Raw genomic sequence first — 19,426 nt, forward strand, 5'->3', positions numbered from 1 at the left:
CGCCTCCATGAATTTCAGACGTCTGTGACCTGTTTGGAGTCGATGAAAGAAATACAGAAAATTTTTGGACCAGAAATACGAATATCTCTCGTGTATGCACGTTTGAACCTTCCCGGCGCATTTGAACCAAAATTCTCCCGACTATAGTGTGCCAGCTGCCAAATAAAGCCTTGACAGAAGAGGCCGTGACTACGAAATTCGTATAGTTGCCGTTAACATAGTCATCTTAAATCAATCAAGCAAAATTCTCCTACTATGTACTTCCTATTGATTTAACATCAATGCGCCGACACCGCAACAACTCGATCTCACATTGCTGCTGTAGATGTTGCCCTTGTAAGCGTGTACCGATCGCGAAAATTCAAAAACAAAACATGGTTGCCTTCTGCAATCTCTGCAATAAAAGAACTTACGCCCAACTCCACCCAACAGGCCGTTGCAACATCACAACAGAAAAGGATGCCTTGTCCTGGTCTGAAGATCATAAAGTTACACATTCCACGGTTCCAATGTGTATAGACCAGAATAATTGCGTAACTCTATTAAATGCATAAGAGCAGGTCAGAGGAATTGCAAACAAAATCGAACTATACATTCTACTCAAACCACATTACTGTCATCAATGAACTGAAAAGTCTATCTTTGTGCACGAATATTGCACTGTGAACAATGTCATGCAACATTATGCAAAGAATAGCTCTACTACAGGGAATTCGCTCGTGAACCTGAGATAAACGAGAGTAATGTATAACTCACCGGAAACTTCAACCAAGCAATGGATTATGTGCATCATAATGAGACGCAAAGAGGTTCCGCCGAAATCCACACCAACGAACCAGCCAAAGACGATAGCTAACAACAACATCCCCATGCGGCATGTTTTAAGTTTGGATGTTGCTTACTTGATTTTCTTCATTAAATGAATGTAAGCTTCTTTGGCCATTCTCAGTCCAATGGAAGGCAATGCTACACCTCCCACTATCGCTTACCAGGAAATCCATGGAAGAAATTGACTAAGCGCCGCATAAATCCATCTCAAAAAGGTCATTCAGAATCCACACCAATGTGCCAGCCAAACTGAGATGTCAACTAGGAGCAAATGTCACCACGCAGCATGTCTAAATTCTGATGTTGCTTCTTGAATTTTCTTCTTGAATGAAGTAAAACTTTTTTGGCCCTTCTCGGTCCAATGGAAAGAGCTGCTTCGCTCAAGGATATCTGACATAAATGTCGATCCCACAGCAGAATCCTTTGATGGAGTGTCATCATATTCTGCAGGTACATAAAACCCAAAGCCAATTCACTGGTTAGAGTTGCTGGCAAGTCACAACAGCACTTAGAGTGAGGCAAAGGTCTAGAAATTTGAGGATTTTCTCAATATATGCTACATAAGACGAGCAAAGATCCCATTACTCGATGTAGAGAACTAATCCAAGCAAAGAATTCAAATGGCAATGGCACCTAAATTACACCATAATAAAGGGTTTCCAGCATAGGAAAAAAGTTTCTGGATCAATCTCAAGAGAACCAGCCAAGAACAAAACTTAGATTGACACCCGTGAACGCATCCCTCTCTAATGATTTTCATTAATGTGAAACAAATACTGCTGTTCTGCTGTCATCACTTTCTTCTCGAATTTTGCATGTTCATGAGATTTAATATTTGGTACCAATTCTTTGTTTTTATCAAAATATGATCCTTGTAGTAGAATGTATCATTTAATTTTAAACAACTCATAGAATCAGCACTCCCGACAAAAATACTCACTGAAACATGAGATACAGCGGTAGAAAAGGTAACAAGAAACCTAAATGAGAGAATCACACCTGAAGACATTGGGAGCTGGTACTGCCGTTTCAAGAACTTGGAGGCCTCTCTGTCCTTTTTATGACACAAGACTCGTATCAAAATGTATGCATCATCAGGGATGCTGCCATGTCTACGTCCATGTAATCCTGATGAGATCCGTTGACTTGCATTTAGCAGCATTTGGATAACTGTGTCAGTCTGTCAAGACAAAATTGGTCAAGCAGCTACTTATATAAATTCATATGACTGCACAATTTTCAGTTATCCACCACCATGCGAACCTTAAGGGAGAATAATTGTAGTATCTGTGCAGCAAATTTAGCTTCTTTCTCCACCAGAGAACGGGGAAGCCCCTCTCCATCAGCAATAAAAAATTCCTATAAATCAAAATATAGCACAACTAAAAGCATGTAACAACTGCATAGTATGAGAGAAAGCAATGGCACATTCTTGGTCAGTCTTTAGCATAAGCAAACATCAGAAGGAAGATTCGGTACTTCAATCCTCTGTTGCAACTTGAAAGCCACTCTCACGTTCATCACAGATAAATGAATTACATAAGTGATCCAGAACCCTGGGAGGCAATTCTAATCGGTCAATAAAAGAAAACAGTCCTACAGCACATTTCATAGGATGTGCTACATATCTAAATCACAGCCAATATATACCTATTTCAAAATGGATTTAGAAAGCATTAATAAGCTAACAAATCCTGCATGCATGATCTCTCAGGCATCACTGAACTTACCACCACTCACTGATTTTGATGCTACAGCATCGAATCAATGGCACCAGACCAGCTAGTTGGCTTCTTCAACACTGAATCATTATATCCAGTTCTTTTGGCCCCCAAGAAAAAGGCCAGTTAATTCCCTCAAAATAAAGAGCAAGAAACAAGAATCAACCGAATTTGACCTGGCTGAACTGATCTAACCAGGTCAAGATCCAGGCCAACCATGTGAGTTAAAATAAGGATAAATGAAAGAGGATCTTATCCTAGAAAAAGTAGACAACCCCTTTACAATTGCTTTAACAGCATTGAATAGAAGGCCTAAAGTGAGGTTAGAGCAGCCTGAACTCAGGACTCCACAGATGTCCTGGGTGCTTTACACGCAGGCACAACCGAGCCACAATATGCTTTATGTCTTCCGTCTAGTTTCCCCTATAAGGTGAATTGACAGCTGGTTGCGCCAATGCAACTGACGAGCAGTCACTTGACCAGTTCATGCTCCAGTTTAGTGTGAAAAAACCATCGACTTAAATGCACCAAAATATTGGCAAATAAGGGCACCAAAACAAAAGTGTCATCAGGTCACAACCAACACATCCAGAGCAACTCCAACTCTCAAGTTATGCTAAAAATGAAACAATACCACAATATACAAATATAAAGACCTTGAATCAATCCCTATCAAACCAGTACCAAAACTTGAAAATGAATGCTAATATGACCTAGATGAGGCTTATATATAGAGTATCAGAAACAACTCTATTTTATCTCAACACCTTTCAAGTCTTCGAGTTTCAAGGTGAGTTCGCGTTCATGATTATTCTCGAAACAGAGACATGTTATTTTATCTCGAGGACAAGCGTGCAAAACAATACCGATCTCTTACTAAAGCTTCAATCTCTTAACTGAATCAAGAAATTGCTGTGTGACCAAGCTCGATTGAACTCCTAAAAGGAAAAGTTTTATCCCTCAATTCTGAAGAATAAACAGGACATTAATTGAAAAGGAAAAAGACATGCTAGTGGACAAAAAATTTTGTCCTTGAGCAGACAGCATCCTATGTAAGAGAGTCAAAACTCAGCATCATCACCTTTTATACAAGAGTTTAGTGCACTACCATATCTTTCTACTTAGACACAAAAAGAAGCTAAGGAATTCAGAGAGAGGAAACAAACAATAAAAAGGAAAGGGATATATTCACAAACCTTCAACATAGTAAAATCATCCTCCAACAAAGAAAAATCTGTCTCAGAAAATGCACGAGATGGGCCGCCATCAAGCAACACCCAGACAAAGGCATCCTGGAAGATTAAGATGAAGAATTCAGGTTGCACCATCACAAAAAATATGCCTCGGCATCATTAGAATCTAAGAACAGTAACATACCATGGATGCTCGAGAGACACTTAAAACCACAAGATCTCTAAGAGATTCATCAAGTAAGCCACATATATGTTTAAGGACCTGCATTGATACCAATGTTTGAAACTCTGAACACTGATTCTATATATGAGCATACTAAAAGACATGTAAACGGCCATGCACTTCCAAATCAGTGTGTGCACAGAGAGAGAGAACCTTACGGTATCAAAATGAGAGAGAAACTTGTCCAGTCGAGCGCTTTCAACATTACCATAGTATAAAAATGAAAGCACTTTGTCTCTTAGATCCCAAAACACCATTCTCAATCCTAGAAATAAATCCAAGAGATAAATTCAGCAAGTAAGGTATTATTTTGTACCCGAATGCCAAAAGATATTTAATGGCATATATGAATATGAGAGCTTTAGACACACATTGCACTTGAGGCTTGAGAGAAAACATTCTCATTTTATGTGTAGAGTCAAATTCTGGAGATGAAGAGTGCATATAATCCAATTATAAATGAAAGCTGTATCAAGAATAGCATGTGCATTGCTTGCTGACAAAAACACTGTTGTACGACTAGCAAATATGCTCAAAACTTTGTGGGTTGTATTGCTTACAATCCCCACCCCCCAAACCCCTTTCTTTTTTTCTTCTCTCTCAAAAAAAAGAAACCAAAAAGGAAAGGAACAGCATCTCTAGACAACTGTGTGAGTACCAACTCCTTTTTCAGTCAACTTTGCATAGTTCTCCATATTCCAATAACATGCACACTTCCTCGTGTGACTACAATTATCTTTAGAGAAACACGCTCGTGTGAATTGCCAATTGGCATTTATCTACAAGATCAATATACTATTGTCTGTTCGTATATGTTTTTTAACATACTATTAGATGATCCCTTTTGTTGAGGTAAGTGAAAGTATAGGAGATTTAATGGCTAACCACATATAAAGCAATGCTTACAAAAAAAACATCAAAATATTTTCCATCCCTTCATTCACTAAGTATCAATTGGCTACGTTATATGTGTATTATGTGTATTAGAAGCACCGGCTATGCTGGTTTCTTTCAAAAAGTGATCGGTGCCTGAAGAACTACAGGCACAGTACTCAAATGTCAACTCACCAATTAAGTCGCAAATCATGCCTATTGCATTTGTTGAAGTATCCCTGATGCTGTTGAATGCGGTACTAAAGAGTTCATCAACTGCTTCATCATATGTTAAGGAGTCAGTAACTGTATTTTGCAAAGGTTCCTCCACCGCTGCATAAGCATTCAGCAAAGAATTAGTGCATGTAACCACCCAAGCAACTAAATTTCAGGACTATCTTAAAACAAGCAACAATCAGCATGGTCACATAACTAAAAAAAAGATCAGCAATCAAAAGCACGCTAAGATTGGAAAAATGCCTGACTTGATCTTGAAAAAATAAACCCAATACATAGCCACTTCTTTATTCCCGTAATTTATCACGGATGAGCCTTTATAAAAAAATGGAAACTACTCCTGTGTGTTCACAGGTTCAATCCTAGAAAAAGTGTATTTTTTACCCTCCCAAGACCCTAGCAATGCAGGAGGATCATGCACCATGACAACTTTATGGTAGAAACTCATATTTCAGGTAAAGAGAAATGGTTCAATTGGTAATTACTAGAATTAAATTTTGTGAAAGCACTAGCAACTAGACCTATCAAATGGGTGGGTCAAGTCGAAAATGGTCCGACCCAAATAGACCCATCTAACCCGTTTTGACCTATTTCCATTTAATGCAAATTTAATGACCCATACCCGACCCAACCCATACCAACCCATACCCGTCCCAACCCATATTGCTAAAACACTTCCATATTTAACTCAATTTAGAAGAACACATACTCAAACTAAGGTGAGAGTGCGAAGTGAGTGAGCGCAAAATTGAGTGAGGGTGAGAGAGATGAGTTGAGTTTAAATAAGTTGTAAACCCATTTACGATCCATTTATGACCCATTTAACACCCATATTATGTTTATACCAATTTATGACCCATTTAGTGAATATAACTAACTATTTATGACCCATTTACTGATATATGGGTTAAGAAATGGGTTTATGATCCATTTTGACAGGTCTAGTAGCAACCCATCTAAGAACTCAAGTTTGTTGATCAAGGAACTATTCCTTTCACCCTCCCCTTAGATTACATCTAAGCAACACAACTACCCAACCACAGAAAATCCATCACAAGTTTTGGAGAAAAACGTCCTCCCTGCAACACTTGAGGAGGGCTCCACATACGTAAAACAAGACCTGCCATTCTAACACCAAACCTATTTTGAAATTTGACAAAAAAGTACCGAAATATCCACAAGATAGGCATTGTAGAAGAAGCGTGATCATATGTTTGCGAGATCATTCGTACTTCCATAGACAGGTGCATGACAGTAATCGGACGTACTGGAATATTTCTACAGCAATCTATTATATTGGCATACAAGATCTTTAGAAGAACTGAACCCATGTCAAAACAATCCTCTGTTAGGACAATGAAAGACCATTTAGCAGGCACACTTCCAAGAAACATTCTGCTAAAACTTTGCCATGTACGCTCTCCTAGATATCAGTTATGAGGAATGGCAAGAATGTCCTTAATCATACTAGATCACCAACCAAATAAACTGATTGAAACAACAGGAGAATTCTTGCATCAAATCTCAGTATGCATGAAAGGCTTTAGAATTCCTTTGCCATGCCCGAGAGCCCACAAAGCCATGGGAACTCAGAAAAACAGCAAGTCACAAAAATATTTATGCATATGCTTAATTATGATAAAAAGAAAAAAAAGGTGTCAATATGCTCAAACACGCAACAGATAAACCAATTTAAGAAGTTTTTGCTCCCAGTCAGGAAGTCACCTGATCTTTGATATTTAGATGATCTGACAAGAGCCCAAGATTTTCTAAGGGAATCTTCTAGTATGCCACCCTTTTTCTTGACATACTGCACAGTGAATAAAAAAATGTCAGAAGAGTGTAGGACAATCCTTCATGATTGATCATATGAATCTGAAAATTGAAATTTTTGGGGTTTAGATCCACTCAGATTGCTGCTTGTTGTTGCATCTAATTCCACTCCTTTTATTGTTTTGTAGAAAAAGAATTTTAGTATCATATCAATATGTATATGGGGTCAACTGAAATCAATCAAAAAACAAAGAAAACCCCTCTCCTATAAACACAAGAAGCAAACTTTTCTACCATCTTCATATACCTAATGAGTCAATGGAAAATACACAGACCTGAAGAGTATTTAATCTTATACAGAGCTTTGATATGGTCGATGCAGTCAATTTATCATTCATGCCATTGTCGGTCAGAGTGTTTTCCACCATCTTCCTCTTGATTATAGGAATAACGGTCTCTGTATAGCGAGTCAAAGGAGGAGCTGCGGGTAATAGATCCTTCTTCTCGACTGTCAGAACAGTAAGCATCATCATCAGAGTTTTTAAGGAAAGATGTACTCCTGGAGTGTAAACTGGTGTGTAAGTTGAATATAACTGGAAAATAACTGGAAAATCAGCACAATTAACTCAGGCCTCAGCCCTCAATCCATTGCACATGTAAAGAATATAAAAGATTAGTCAAATGAGAAGCGCATAGTCCATCAATCCCTTAAATCCCAGTCCATGCTGCCAGACAGAAAGAAATTTGTAATCTCCTAAAATTCAAGTAAACCTATTAGCACAACTTTTCACTCAAATTTGCCGCACATACCTAAACCGTTAGATACCTTCAACAAATAGGCATCCAAGCTGTGAAATATCACAGAAAGTAGAGCTTGAAGATGCGTTATGTTCATTGGGAGATTCCACCCAAAAAATTGATCTACTGTCTGCAAGTCAAAAGCCATGAAAAGAATTAAACCATGCAAAAATCTGTGCAAATTCTAACTATCCACATGCTTCACAAGGCTAGCATTATACTTTGATTTTTTTTTAAGCAGTAATACTCCAATTAATGGTAGGATGAAACACGTTTAACTAATATTACCAAACAAATACGTCTTCTTCAACTATTCTGAATCTTCTCAATTTCCACATTTAAATGCTAATTCATATTTGAAGTGGAATGTTATACCAGCTTCAGACTAAACCAAACAATTGCCCTACATCCCTCTTATGGTGACTGCCATGTATATCAGTTTTGAACTTACTATATAAAAGAATATATTCAGCAGATCCACCATCATGAATTCATCTATATAAAGTAACCAGTACTTGAGTCATTAAGAACTTCATACCTCTTCAATTATCCTGAAAACTTCAACTACGGATGGTGCCTGCTTTTGTTGGAATGATATTGCCTCCCACTTCTGCACAAAGTCAAAACAAGAATAAATGCAATCGGCAATTCCAGCCGCTAAAATTAATTATATAACATTATCTAATAAATGAATAACTATTCAAGCAGGAGGGTACGCCTCATTTAGCCATTGGAATCTTGAGTGTCTTATTTATGCCTTGTTCAATAGTCCCACCTTGCACAGAGAAAAGTAACCCAAGAAAAACGCCCAGACCAGGCATAGATCTTAATCAGATGTTTTCCAACTCACTACACTAGGAACGTAATTGAAAGTTCAGGACAATTAGATTGCAAACTTTTTTCCGCTATCAAGTATCACCTAGCATCAAAATGAATACCTGTACCTTTTGTCTTGTTCACTGCATTTTGCTAGCACAACATTTTGCCAATCTTTTAAAAGGGAAATATCAAAGAGTACCCCTAACACACTTGTTAAGTCTCAGTAATATCTTTCAAACCATAATTTCATATTTGAATGTAGTAGATTTCTCTATATGTGTAGTTTTTCAATTTTTTATAGTCTCTCCAAAAGTGTTTCTACTAATTTAATCGCTTCTGGTGTTAACAAAACCCCTTTTATAAATCATAAGAAATGTCAATCCAGTATCCACACCATGGATCCATGCTCTTCCCCTGCTCTCCAAGTCTTCCCTATAAATAATTACAACTGACGATTTCCTAAGGTTATGCTAAGCCATATGGTCTGAAAAAATTGTGATGGTTCTGAATTATCCACTCCACCTCAAGATCTACTGCTCGTTCAGTCCATTGCAAGACACGAGAATGTTGAGCAATAATCCAATCAAGAATAACTGGCCCAGCAACTTCTTCGATCTGCATAAGAAATGTTTCGTTATGACTTTGAAGCACAAAATTGTAGATGCACAAATGTAAAGTAGCCATGATTACTTGTCTAAGCTTTGATACTTAATGTCACAATTTCCATCATATGCACCAAGGAGAGAGAAATAAAGTTATCTGAAGACTCATTTTATAAAACCAAGCAGCTTAATTGGCCAGAATAAGCTATCATAATGCAGATTAATGAAATTTGCATCAAAAGAATATATTAGTCATTCCGTACAGAGGATATTGAATAGAAGAACTAATGTGGTAATAAAAAGCTGCATCACTGTCAATAACTTTGAAGTAATTGAATCTCTAATATATGCCAAATGAACTTCAACTCGCCAAGTGTAGATCCAAAGAAGATGCACATCAGCCACACTTAAAAGAATCACAATCTCCCCCCTCTCTCTCCTTAATAAACAAGATGGAGGGTTAAAATAGGAATCATACACAAACATCAAGGCATCTTGTTCCTAGCATCACAATGAGCCATACTATGGGACAATCACCATTTGGAATACATATGCAGTATGACTTTACATGGGAGTTCACATCAGACATATTTTACAAACTGAATGAATCTGATGATCTCCATAACCTAACAGCAGAGAGTTCGCTTCTCAAATATTAACTGACTGCTAAAATTCAAAACCAGATATTATTACATCTAGAAGTGCAAATACACAAGTATAATGACAGAAGACAAGTTACCATCTGATAGACAAAAAAAATTAGACAGCACCAAGTAAAAAACATTTCCTATAATCTGTAACTAGTCAATTTCTGTCAGCAAAAGAAGTTTCACATGTGGCACAATCTAAAGAGAGGAAAAACCCATGTAAACAGATGATACTTGATTTCAGAAGATCGTACTTGATATCTATCCAGATCTCGGTCGGACAGATGATTCAACTTGTTTTCCTCACAAGTAGATGCATATAACTCACTAAGATCATAATCCAAAGTATGGGCAGCAGAAAGAACGGATCTAACATCCTCGGTTAGATATGACACCTCCACAAGGTACGGTTGCTGTATATTTGGGAAGAAAGGTAGAAAAGAGTGAAAACTTAATATATGTACAGTGCAAATACGAAGAAAGACGAAACATTGCACAAATTTAATGTGATACAAACCAGTCTTTCTCCATAATATTTCTTTAGCTTTGTCGCTGAAACTGCCCCAGCTTCCGGATACCAATTACGAATCACTGGATAAAAAATGCCAAACTCTCTCTTGGCTAGCAAATTTAATTCATTTGCTAGTAGAGCCAGACTATGTGTTTTTGCCAGTTTGGATTCCAAATCAATTGTACTTGCTACCTAAAAAATCCAATATCAAACCAATGATTAGAAACAAAGATATGCTAGAGAAACTTCGGATACCGTACGATTGTCTCACCCGATTATATGCAGCTTCAATGGACCTTTCCACATAAGTGCTGAGTTTTCTGGTAACATTCCCATTGGAAGCATTTAACTTCAGGAGCTACATACATGCAATACCCTCATGTCACAACTAAGCTTTTTGGAAAATATATGAGTATGTCAGAAGGCCTGCCAAAGACCGTAATATTAAAAGAAAGGCACTCGAGGTAGAACATGAGTTCATCAGGCAATTTTAGGATGGTTCTTTAGTTGCCACAGGATATCTTTGATATTGCATTTTTTACTGAAAATTGTTAAAAAACCTTTTTCCACTTCCAATTTTTTCAATATTCTGAAAAAATTATTGGTCAATTATTTTTATTAGCACAGTGTGCTTTCTCTTGTAGCATAATTTTTATTTAAAATAAATAAAATTAAAAGATTTTGTCAAAAAAACTTTCAATTTCTTTTCTATTTCAGTTTAAATATGAAAATTAAATTTTATTATATAGGTTTCCAAAAGATCATTTTCAGTTTTTAGAAAATTTGAAAATGGAGGAGGGTTCCAACCACAAACTTTGATGAGTTTTCTATCTTCACTCTTAAGTTTCATCACTTTTCTCAACCACATTTTCTGGGTATAATAGCCTTTTTGTGGGGCCATTTGCCTCTTATACTCAAATGATTACCAGCAACGCCTAAAGGAGAAGACTTTGGATTATGTTTGCAAGAGATATAAAACAGCTGGGACCAGAATCTAGAATGACAATTAAAGGAGATGTTTTTATATTATGAGGAGAACATCTCAAATGACAATTTAGTAATAATGCACGTATAATATTAGACCATGAATGAATCATAATGTCAAATTACCAAACACGCTAGACAGTTAATCTCAAATGACAATTAATGGTGATGCTTTATATTATTTGGAGAACATCTCAAATGACAATTTAGTAATAATGCATTTATAATGTTAGATCATGAACAAATCATAATGTCAAATTACCAAGCACGCTAAACATTTAGCTTGTGCGGAATAACTTGCCTTAATTTCCCCAGAGTTGATGATAGGAACTCCAGTCAGTGACGCCAACATCATCACCCTTCCGAAGATACCAGGTTCCTGAAAATGAGCTTCATAATAAGATGATTACTCAAAGGAATGCAGGTGATAGTAAAAAGCAAGCTGCAAGCATTGACATGAAACTGGTAGCATATGACATCTATGAGCTCGAGCGCCAACCTAGTACATGCCCAGGAAGAAGATATTATGTTTGATGAGGAAAGCACAAGCAAAAGCACAAACAATCAACTAAATTTAACAAATAATTAAAGATAAACAGAACTTGACCTTACTAAAATGCAGATGATAGTCCTCCAGGCGACTATCGCACCAAATGCTTATTGAACAAAGAACAGCCTCATCCAGACTTAACTTTGTTTCGACACCATTGTATCGTTGAGAACACGCAAGTCTGTTGATATATTTTTCTTCCTTCCTATCATGGTCTTCAGCAGAGACAAATCTCTGCAACTTGAGGATACAATGTTCTAAGAGCGAAGGCTCCTGTGTCCCCACAAACTTCAATGGAAAAATTCCAATGGTTAGGAAGTTTGACATCTCAAAGCACGATACTATCATTAATTAAAATAATGAGTAACACCAACTAAAAATGGTCGAACCAAGAAAAGTGATCATTTAAATACATGTAAATAGATCTTGAAAGAACATGCCTGGAAACCAGAGTATTCTTTAAACCAGAACATTATGGGTAAATAAATGCTTTCTTCGCTACAATCTAAAGAATCAAACAATTTCTCAAGATTTAATAACTAAATTCCTATTTATATTCTTTAAACACTCGTCTGATGATATATCCTCCAAGTTTACCCTGCAAAACCAAACGGGGCATAAAACTTATTCACAACATGAAGAAGTTGCCAAATTCCTTCTAAACTCGTAGGAAAGCCCACAAAAATATTTACCAAGTCGTGCACAGACATGTACATGTCAAAACAGAATGGACAGAGAAAAGAATATTAATTGTGTTACCTTAGTTGTGAGTCTCTTTCTGCAAATTGTCGATTTTATTTTACTTAAACAAGGATAACCCAAGCAAACTATAAGCTAGACCAGTAGACAATTATGAAAACAAATAATATCTACATGGGAAACATAATTTTGCTTACAATACAACTTTAAGGTCATGTACAGTTACAAAGTATTCTTGGCAAACAATAAATTACACGGCTCTATAGTCTGTACATTACAAGATGTTTCAGTGTGGATCCAGCTTTTCTTTTAAGAACCATGCAGTGAAATATTATCACCAGGATTGATGTATAAAGAGTGATTTAGCACACAGAGAGAGAGAGAGAGAGAGAGCTATTCCAAATTCCAAGCCACTTAACCATAAATTTATTTATTACTTTTCCAACAAAAGGACACCACAAGTAAGGATCATATAGTCAATAACCTGTGCACCTCCGGCATAAATTCTCCCAAATTTGCATTGCCACACACAAAACTCAAGACATAGGTAGAATGAGACAACAATTGCCATATAATCTAGCTATTATCCATCTTTGCAAAAAACAATATAAAAAGAGCTTATTTGCTCATTCTTCATTCTATCCATCTGTCGTATTACACACTGTATAAAAAATGCAAATCAAATGCAGAGGAATGCTACATAGCTTCACATTGATAAATGCCTCGCAATTGTTAAGATCCAGTTGAGGTACAACAAAATACCTGCCTAAAAAGGACCCACCCATGCATCGCATCATGGATTTTCTGAGTGATGCCTAAGGTAGGCCATGTCATCTTGATTAAATTTAGAATTTCTTCAGCTTCCTGAACAAGTGCATGAAGAAAATTATGCATGTGCAAAACTACAAAACCAAAGCAACACTACAGGTAATGCTAATTGCCAATGGACACACCTCAATGAGCTGGCTTTCATCAAGAATATCGAACATGCCAAAAAGTAGTTTCTCATAAATTCGAATGTTCAGTTGATAACCCACTGTCCAGTAGTAAGTTCCAGTTTCAAGACCAACCTCTCCTGGCAGAGATGACAGCCCTAAAACCACCTGCCTAATAGCATACAGAACGTCGGCATGATCGCTTGGAGACATTTTGACATCCCATTCCTGGAATACAGAGAAGGTGATTCATTCTAATATATGAGAAATGAAAATGTTGAAAAAGAATAGAACTATTTTGGTTGATGTGATTGAAGTGGACATGAATATGTGCAGATTAACAAGTGCCACACCTTTGGATCTCTTATCTTCGGAAGAGAGCTTCTCACCATACAATGTTCATTTGTCCCAAGATTAGTAGAGGAACTTATAAATTCTTCCAAAAGATTCACCTACAAATAAAGACCAGACAAATTATAGATTTACCACTAGCTGATGATCACCTCATCTCTATCATCCACAGGAGCAGAGTCAAAGGCATAAGAACACGAAAATCATACATCCAGTTCTTTCCATCAAAGTCATTCACTTTGATACTATCTTTAATGGCCTTGATATCAGATTGCATAAATATAAACTGACGCTAGACTGCACTCATCAATTGATGAAGAATCTTTTAAGATGGTCAGAGTTTGCATCCTACGGAATGCTTCTAATTTTAGTGATTAAATTTAACACAAAACAAGACTATAATGGTCTCTGCCTCCACCCACTCCCCACCCCAAAAGAAAATTAAGAAAACGCTACTTGCTTCCCTGCCACTAGGTGAAAAATCATGTTCATCTAACAAAAGTCTAGATGATGCCAGCATTTATATGGAAATTAAAGATTTACGGTGCTCAATATATATAGCCACATTCAAAATGATAAAAGCAAAAGCTAAAAGCCATAGCCCCCAGAACACCTCCAAAGTCTCTTTTTTGGTTGGATTTAAGTTTTTCAATCCTGCATCTGTATGTATGTGAATGTCTGCATCTATTTGCTGAGTGGATCCTATCTGCACAACTCATGGATCCTAAACATATTCCCAACATTTACTGCATCTTCAGGATCAGATCAGTATAAGACCACTTAGTTAATGACAGCTTGCTTAGTGCAGTCATTTATGTGTCTCTCTGTCAACAAAACAATCAGCAGAGACATAATTCTATTCATTGCAGGAGCCTTCAATACGAAAAACACAGCCATCTCTTGGTATTAGATGTGAATCACCAAAAGTAACTCTAACCCCTTTACATAAACTGAAGCATTCATACTCTCTCTATCCAATAAGAAGTGCTTTCCTTCATATTGACGCCTTAATATCCATAAAATTTGGAATTGTGCGGAACAAACATCAAGCTCAATCTGTCCCATACCACAGAGAACTACAAAGAAAGGCATTTAGAATCACTACCTGTCTCCTTCTCCATTGCAAATAGTGTTTCTCGTTGAGAAAATCAGACTCATGAATCCCATCTAAAAGGCCCAAGGAAATTTGAGGAACATTAATCTGTCTGCATGTTTTACTTGCCACCAACTCTATCAATTTCTTTCTGATGCATGCATCTTTAGCTTCCGAAATCTGATCAAGGAAAATTTTTCCATGCAAGATAACAAAAAACTAAGTGAGAAATGACTGGAGTAAGTACATCAAGCCACCATTTATATATCACATAACATTGGAAACTCTGTATAAAGACCAAAAACATGAAGACCTAGATGTTACTATCTATTTTCACCAAAGAACATTCTCCAGCTGCTGATTTACAAAGAATATGGGATGGAATATTAAACCACAGGATTGAACTAGACAAATTTCTGCCTAAGTGTGCATCAAACGGAAATAATTTGATCAACCAAACTTCAAATACATGGCCAGCACCAGGTGAATGACATTAATGCATTGAAAGCATGAGTATCGTTTGCATACTTTTGAAATCATACTTAAAGTGATCCACTCAAGCTCTCATCATCACCATCCAAACATGGAACTTATATCTTCAGAGACAATAATATTCGGAAATGCTTGCCTGCATCTGAGAGCGTATAATATCAATTAGCTCAAAGTGTCTTTCAAGAGGCTGAGACTGTAAATGAATCTTATTCTTTTTGCCCTTTATTCCCGAGAAAAATTTGGAATTCTTTTCCTTCTTTCTATCATAAACCGCCTGTAGCTCAATCCTGATGAAAGAAACGATAGTATTAATCTGAGCAAAGAATTTCCAATTTAAAAACAGGAAATAAAAAACATAAGTAGATCATATCATGAAATTAACAAACAAAAATGAAGAGAGCGGAAAGAAATAATAAAACTGGAAGCAAGTGTATTAGAAGGAGAGAAAAAGAAAAAGAAAGAAGCGAAGAAATTTACCCAGAGAAAATCATAGATGCAAGCAGTACTTCATAGGCTGATTCTTGCAAGTCATCATCAGACAGTCCTTTAAAATTCTGAAGCCATGTATCAGTTTACTAAAAAACTTGCCAATGTTTAGAGGAAGACTATTGTCGAGTCTTCTAGACATCATCATACATAAGCTTTTATCCTAAATATTTCAGTCCAAGAAGAAACGGAAGTAAGCAATCACATACCTGCAATCAGGACAGGTAATCCCAATGGAGGAACTTCTGAATCAACAGGCTTCATAGGTGTACGATGTGTCTCCTTATATTGAAGAACAATGTCTTCTGTATCCCCGACAATTGGAGTATCTAATTTACCCACTGACGTTGAAGTATGGTCAGAGCTGTGGGCGACATCAGCTTGAGGAGGCATGCGCTGGGGTGGAGATCCAGCAAGTTCGGGGTCGGAGACAAGAAAATAAGAATTCTGGGATGGCAACTGAATCTGCTTCCACAGAAATTTGCATAAACTTTTAGTAGAAAGTATAAGAAAGAGACGAGCAAGTAATTTAACTAAACGCTCAATGCCTTACTAGGAATGTGTAAATTACAAAATTTTATTTCAGAAAATAATCGGTGCCTTACAATACACCAATACCCTTTTTGGGTTTCGCTATATCATGTAACTTCATCAAAACCCACTACCATTTCCTGCTCGAAAATCAGTTAGGTTCTGGCTTTCAGCGGTTGGCGTTCTAGAAGCATTCACATACCCAGCAGGCAATATTAAATAGACCTTCAAGAAACTTTTGAACTTAGACAGAAACCTTATCGTTCAATACTAATTGGAAGGTATAGCACAATAATATACACATCGTTTGTTTACTCTTGTATGTTCCCTAGACATTCAAACAAAACCATGAGGTAGCCTTAACAAAGATAATGCACAAGAATATAAACAGCAACAGAGAAGATGTAGCAGACAGTGAGCCAAAAGACTTGATCCAACTGATAATCTAGGAAACTTTCAAACGGAAAACATAACACAGAATCACCAATTGTCGTGCATGAACTGAACCGAAGAAGAAGAACCAAATGTCATGCACAAGTAATCTCACCGTGATCGGATACGTGGATTCTTCCAAGTACGTCTCAGTTGCTGCGGCCATATCAATCGATCCACCTAATGACAAACAAACACATCACCAGCTCAAAGCCACGAGACCGAGGCCTCCACTCAGACGAGCCGAAGCGCCACACGAGTCGAAGAAACACGAAAGCAACAACATAACTCACAAAACCCCGAGCTCAATTCACTTCCAGTTTTCACCGTCGAACTCCAGAAAACAACTCAAACAACACAAAAACTAGCACCCGGACCAAAGCAACACCATGCGGACACCGACACCGAGCTCGTTCTCGGGACCTCCTTCGCCGAAACTCAAAGAGAACTCTGGACAGCCACTCACCGGATTGAAGGCGGTGGATGACGTAATCGGCGCTGAGGGTGTCGAAATCGGCGCCGGAGAGAGAGGAGCAGTCGAGTCCGGCCGAAGCGAGCAGGAACTCCAGGAGCTTGCGGCGATCGCGGCGGTAACGATGCAGCAGGGGCGGCGGCGGCGGCTCCATGGGGGCGGCCGGGCGGCGGCGGTTGTGGAACGCGGCGGTCGTTCCGATGGAACTTTTCAAAGAGGAAAATTCGATGAGAGAGAGAGAGACAGAGAGACGGGGGGGAGGGATCAACAGTTCGCTCGCGTCGAGTGGGGAGCAATCATTCCGAGGGTGCCGCAGAAAGCGGAAGCGAGCGTGCCTTTTGATTCCGCCAACCAGCGAGCTGGAAAAAAAGACAAGCCCCGCGGTGCAATTACATGCGGGAGAACGAATTTGCTGACCCTTGTTGGAAAATTAACGGACTAATTATTAGGGGTGACCAAGATGGACAGCCCAAATTGAGACTAGACCGGACCGATCAGTTTAGTTCGATTTTCGAGAATATCGGTCCGGTTTCCAATTCCTAAAAATGGAACCGGTTTCAAGGCGGTCTAGTTCCCGGTTCTAAGGTGGGAATCGGATCGGACCGGATCGATAAATATATTTTTTTTAAAAAATTTTCATATATATAATATTTAATATATTTATGAAAAATATTTAATATTGGTCTTATTGGAACTGATTGTTCAATTTTTTCATATATTATATATATTTTTCCAATTTTTTCCATGGCATTATAGGATCAAATTAGAACTATAAAGGAAAGAACGAAATAATCGTTTCCCGGTTCATAAATAATATTTAATATTGGTCCCATTGAAACCGGACCGAACCGGACCAAATCGGTCTAAGGTCCCAAGACTAGCCGATCCGATCCCCGGTCCTAGAAACTGGGAACCGATCCTGTTCCCGGTTCTTGGGTTAGACCAGACCAGACCGGGAACCACTCACCCCTACTTAAAGCATCCCCACAATGTATGTGTCTCTTTCCCTATTCTGTTCAGTTACTAATTATCCCAAATACATGTTCGATTGGTATATCTTCCTTAATGCTTTTGTCGATATGAATACCTTAGATGCAGTATTCTTTCCATGTCAACGTTTCACAATTTTGTTTGTTTGAACGTTGCTCATTTACTTAATTCCGGAGCTTTTTATGGATCCTGATATAAATGTGTTTACGATCCATCCACAATGGACCGCGAATATGATTGGGGTATAAAAATCAATCGGTTAATTGCAAAAGGCCACAAATAACTATCTTCATTATGATGTGGTTGATCTCGAGAGTGTGCTTTTGTCGTATTTTTGCTGTTTGATTCTTTTTTTTTTCCTTCTTTAATCAAAGGAAGGGGACATCTTATTTTGTTTGAATGTAATGCAGGGACGGAGTATGTTTTATGCGTGATTAGCAACAAATACGCGGAAAAAGTAAGCAAAAAGGTGTGCCGGAATCTGCACGTCCTAGTGCAACTTGAGGAAGAGAATCAACGAGCGAAGAAGGCATGACCACTCCGTGATGATCACACAAACGCCGCCATCGTGGACGTTCCTTCCACCGCATCGCCACCCTCAACTACCGCCACCGATCAAGCTCAACCATTCACTTCCCGGCTTTCAGTGAAGACGAAGTTGTCATTCCACGAATGACATCTGCTACGCCACTGAATTCCCGGCTTTTCACAGCGACAGAAATGCCAATTCGCTTCCTCCAACAGCAGCGAACGTGCAAGAAGATACCCACCTCACAGCTTCCTCGGCTTTTGGCGGCGCAGACGCTGGTGCACTTTCTACGATGAGCACATCGGCGCCCGTGGTCGACTGGGAATGGATGGATGGGTTGATGATGGACATAGAAACGGATCCGGTAGTCCGCTCCGATTACCTCTTCAATTCAAATCCTTTTCTTGATCCATCGAAAGGTGATACAAATGCAATGCTCGCATCCTCACTCGGCATACCATACGACCAGACGTGGGATCCTACTTCTCTTCATCGAGAAAGGAATGTTGTTGAATAACAAGTGCAAGATGTTCTAGACATATCGGCGCCCGCAATCCACTCGGAATGTGTCACGTCCCAACCAAGACCATGACACGTGATGTACTTTGCGACGTCCCGTTCATTATTATCTTTCTTTTACGAGCAAGCGAAAGCATG

At 38.2% G+C, this 19,426-nt stretch overlaps 1 protein-coding gene across 4 annotated transcripts; it reads right to left on the minus strand.

The window, feature by feature from the left end:
* Window positions 1-516: 516 nt before the first annotated feature.
* On the minus strand, window positions 517-17,527 carry LOC115690293 (protein unc-13 homolog). Of its 4 annotated transcripts, XM_030616606.2 has the most exons (26): window positions 17,245-17,521; window positions 16,894-16,958; window positions 16,025-16,280; window positions 15,807-15,873; window positions 15,466-15,616; window positions 14,850-15,017; window positions 13,747-13,845; window positions 13,412-13,621; window positions 13,221-13,322; window positions 11,817-12,047; window positions 11,511-11,588; window positions 10,497-10,583; window positions 10,232-10,417; window positions 9,969-10,127; window positions 8,988-9,080; window positions 8,185-8,256; window positions 7,659-7,776; window positions 7,184-7,356; window positions 6,801-6,885; window positions 5,034-5,171; window positions 4,124-4,230; window positions 3,927-4,004; window positions 3,746-3,841; window positions 2,092-2,187; window positions 1,828-2,008; window positions 517-1,272 (listed from the first exon to the last, which is right to left on the minus strand). In XM_030616606.2, exons 1-26 carry the CDS (start codon window positions 17,402-17,404, stop codon window positions 1,103-1,105), a joined length of 3,426 nt encoding a protein of 1,141 aa, XP_030472466.2. In that variant the 5' UTR covers window positions 17,405-17,521; the 3' UTR covers window positions 517-1,102. The 4 variants fall into 4 exon arrangements, 3 of the variants coding, with proteins under 3 accessions (XP_030472466.2, XP_056173680.1, XP_030472469.2); XM_056317705.1 differs by lacking the exon at window positions 2,092-2,187 and having other exon boundaries at window positions 17,245-17,523; XR_008817917.1 differs by lacking the exon at window positions 517-1,272 and having other exon boundaries at window positions 1,955-2,008; window positions 2,092-3,066; window positions 17,245-17,527.
* Window positions 17,528-19,426: the final 1,899 nt, after the last annotated feature.

This window comes from Syzygium oleosum, unplaced genomic scaffold (assembly GCF_021117445.2).
Source record: "Syzygium oleosum isolate NSW1041296 unplaced genomic scaffold, Sole_v2.1 Sole_v2.14, whole genome shotgun sequence".
Taxonomy (NCBI): Eukaryota; Viridiplantae; Streptophyta; class Magnoliopsida; order Myrtales; family Myrtaceae; genus Syzygium; species Syzygium oleosum.

Coding starts and splice junctions, on each gene's coding strand:
- LOC115690293 (XM_030616606.2), bottom strand. CDS start 17,404: ATGGAGCCGCCGCCGCCGCCCCTGCTGCATCGTTACCGCCGCGATCGC. Junction 6,886..7,183: donor TAAGATTAAATACTCTTCAG/GTCTGTGTATTT, acceptor TTCACTGTGCAG/TATGTCAAGAAAAAGGGTGG. Junction 4,005..4,123: donor TTCTCTCTCATTTTGATACC/GTAAGGTTCTCT, acceptor GTATCAATGCAG/GTCCTTAAACATATATGTGG.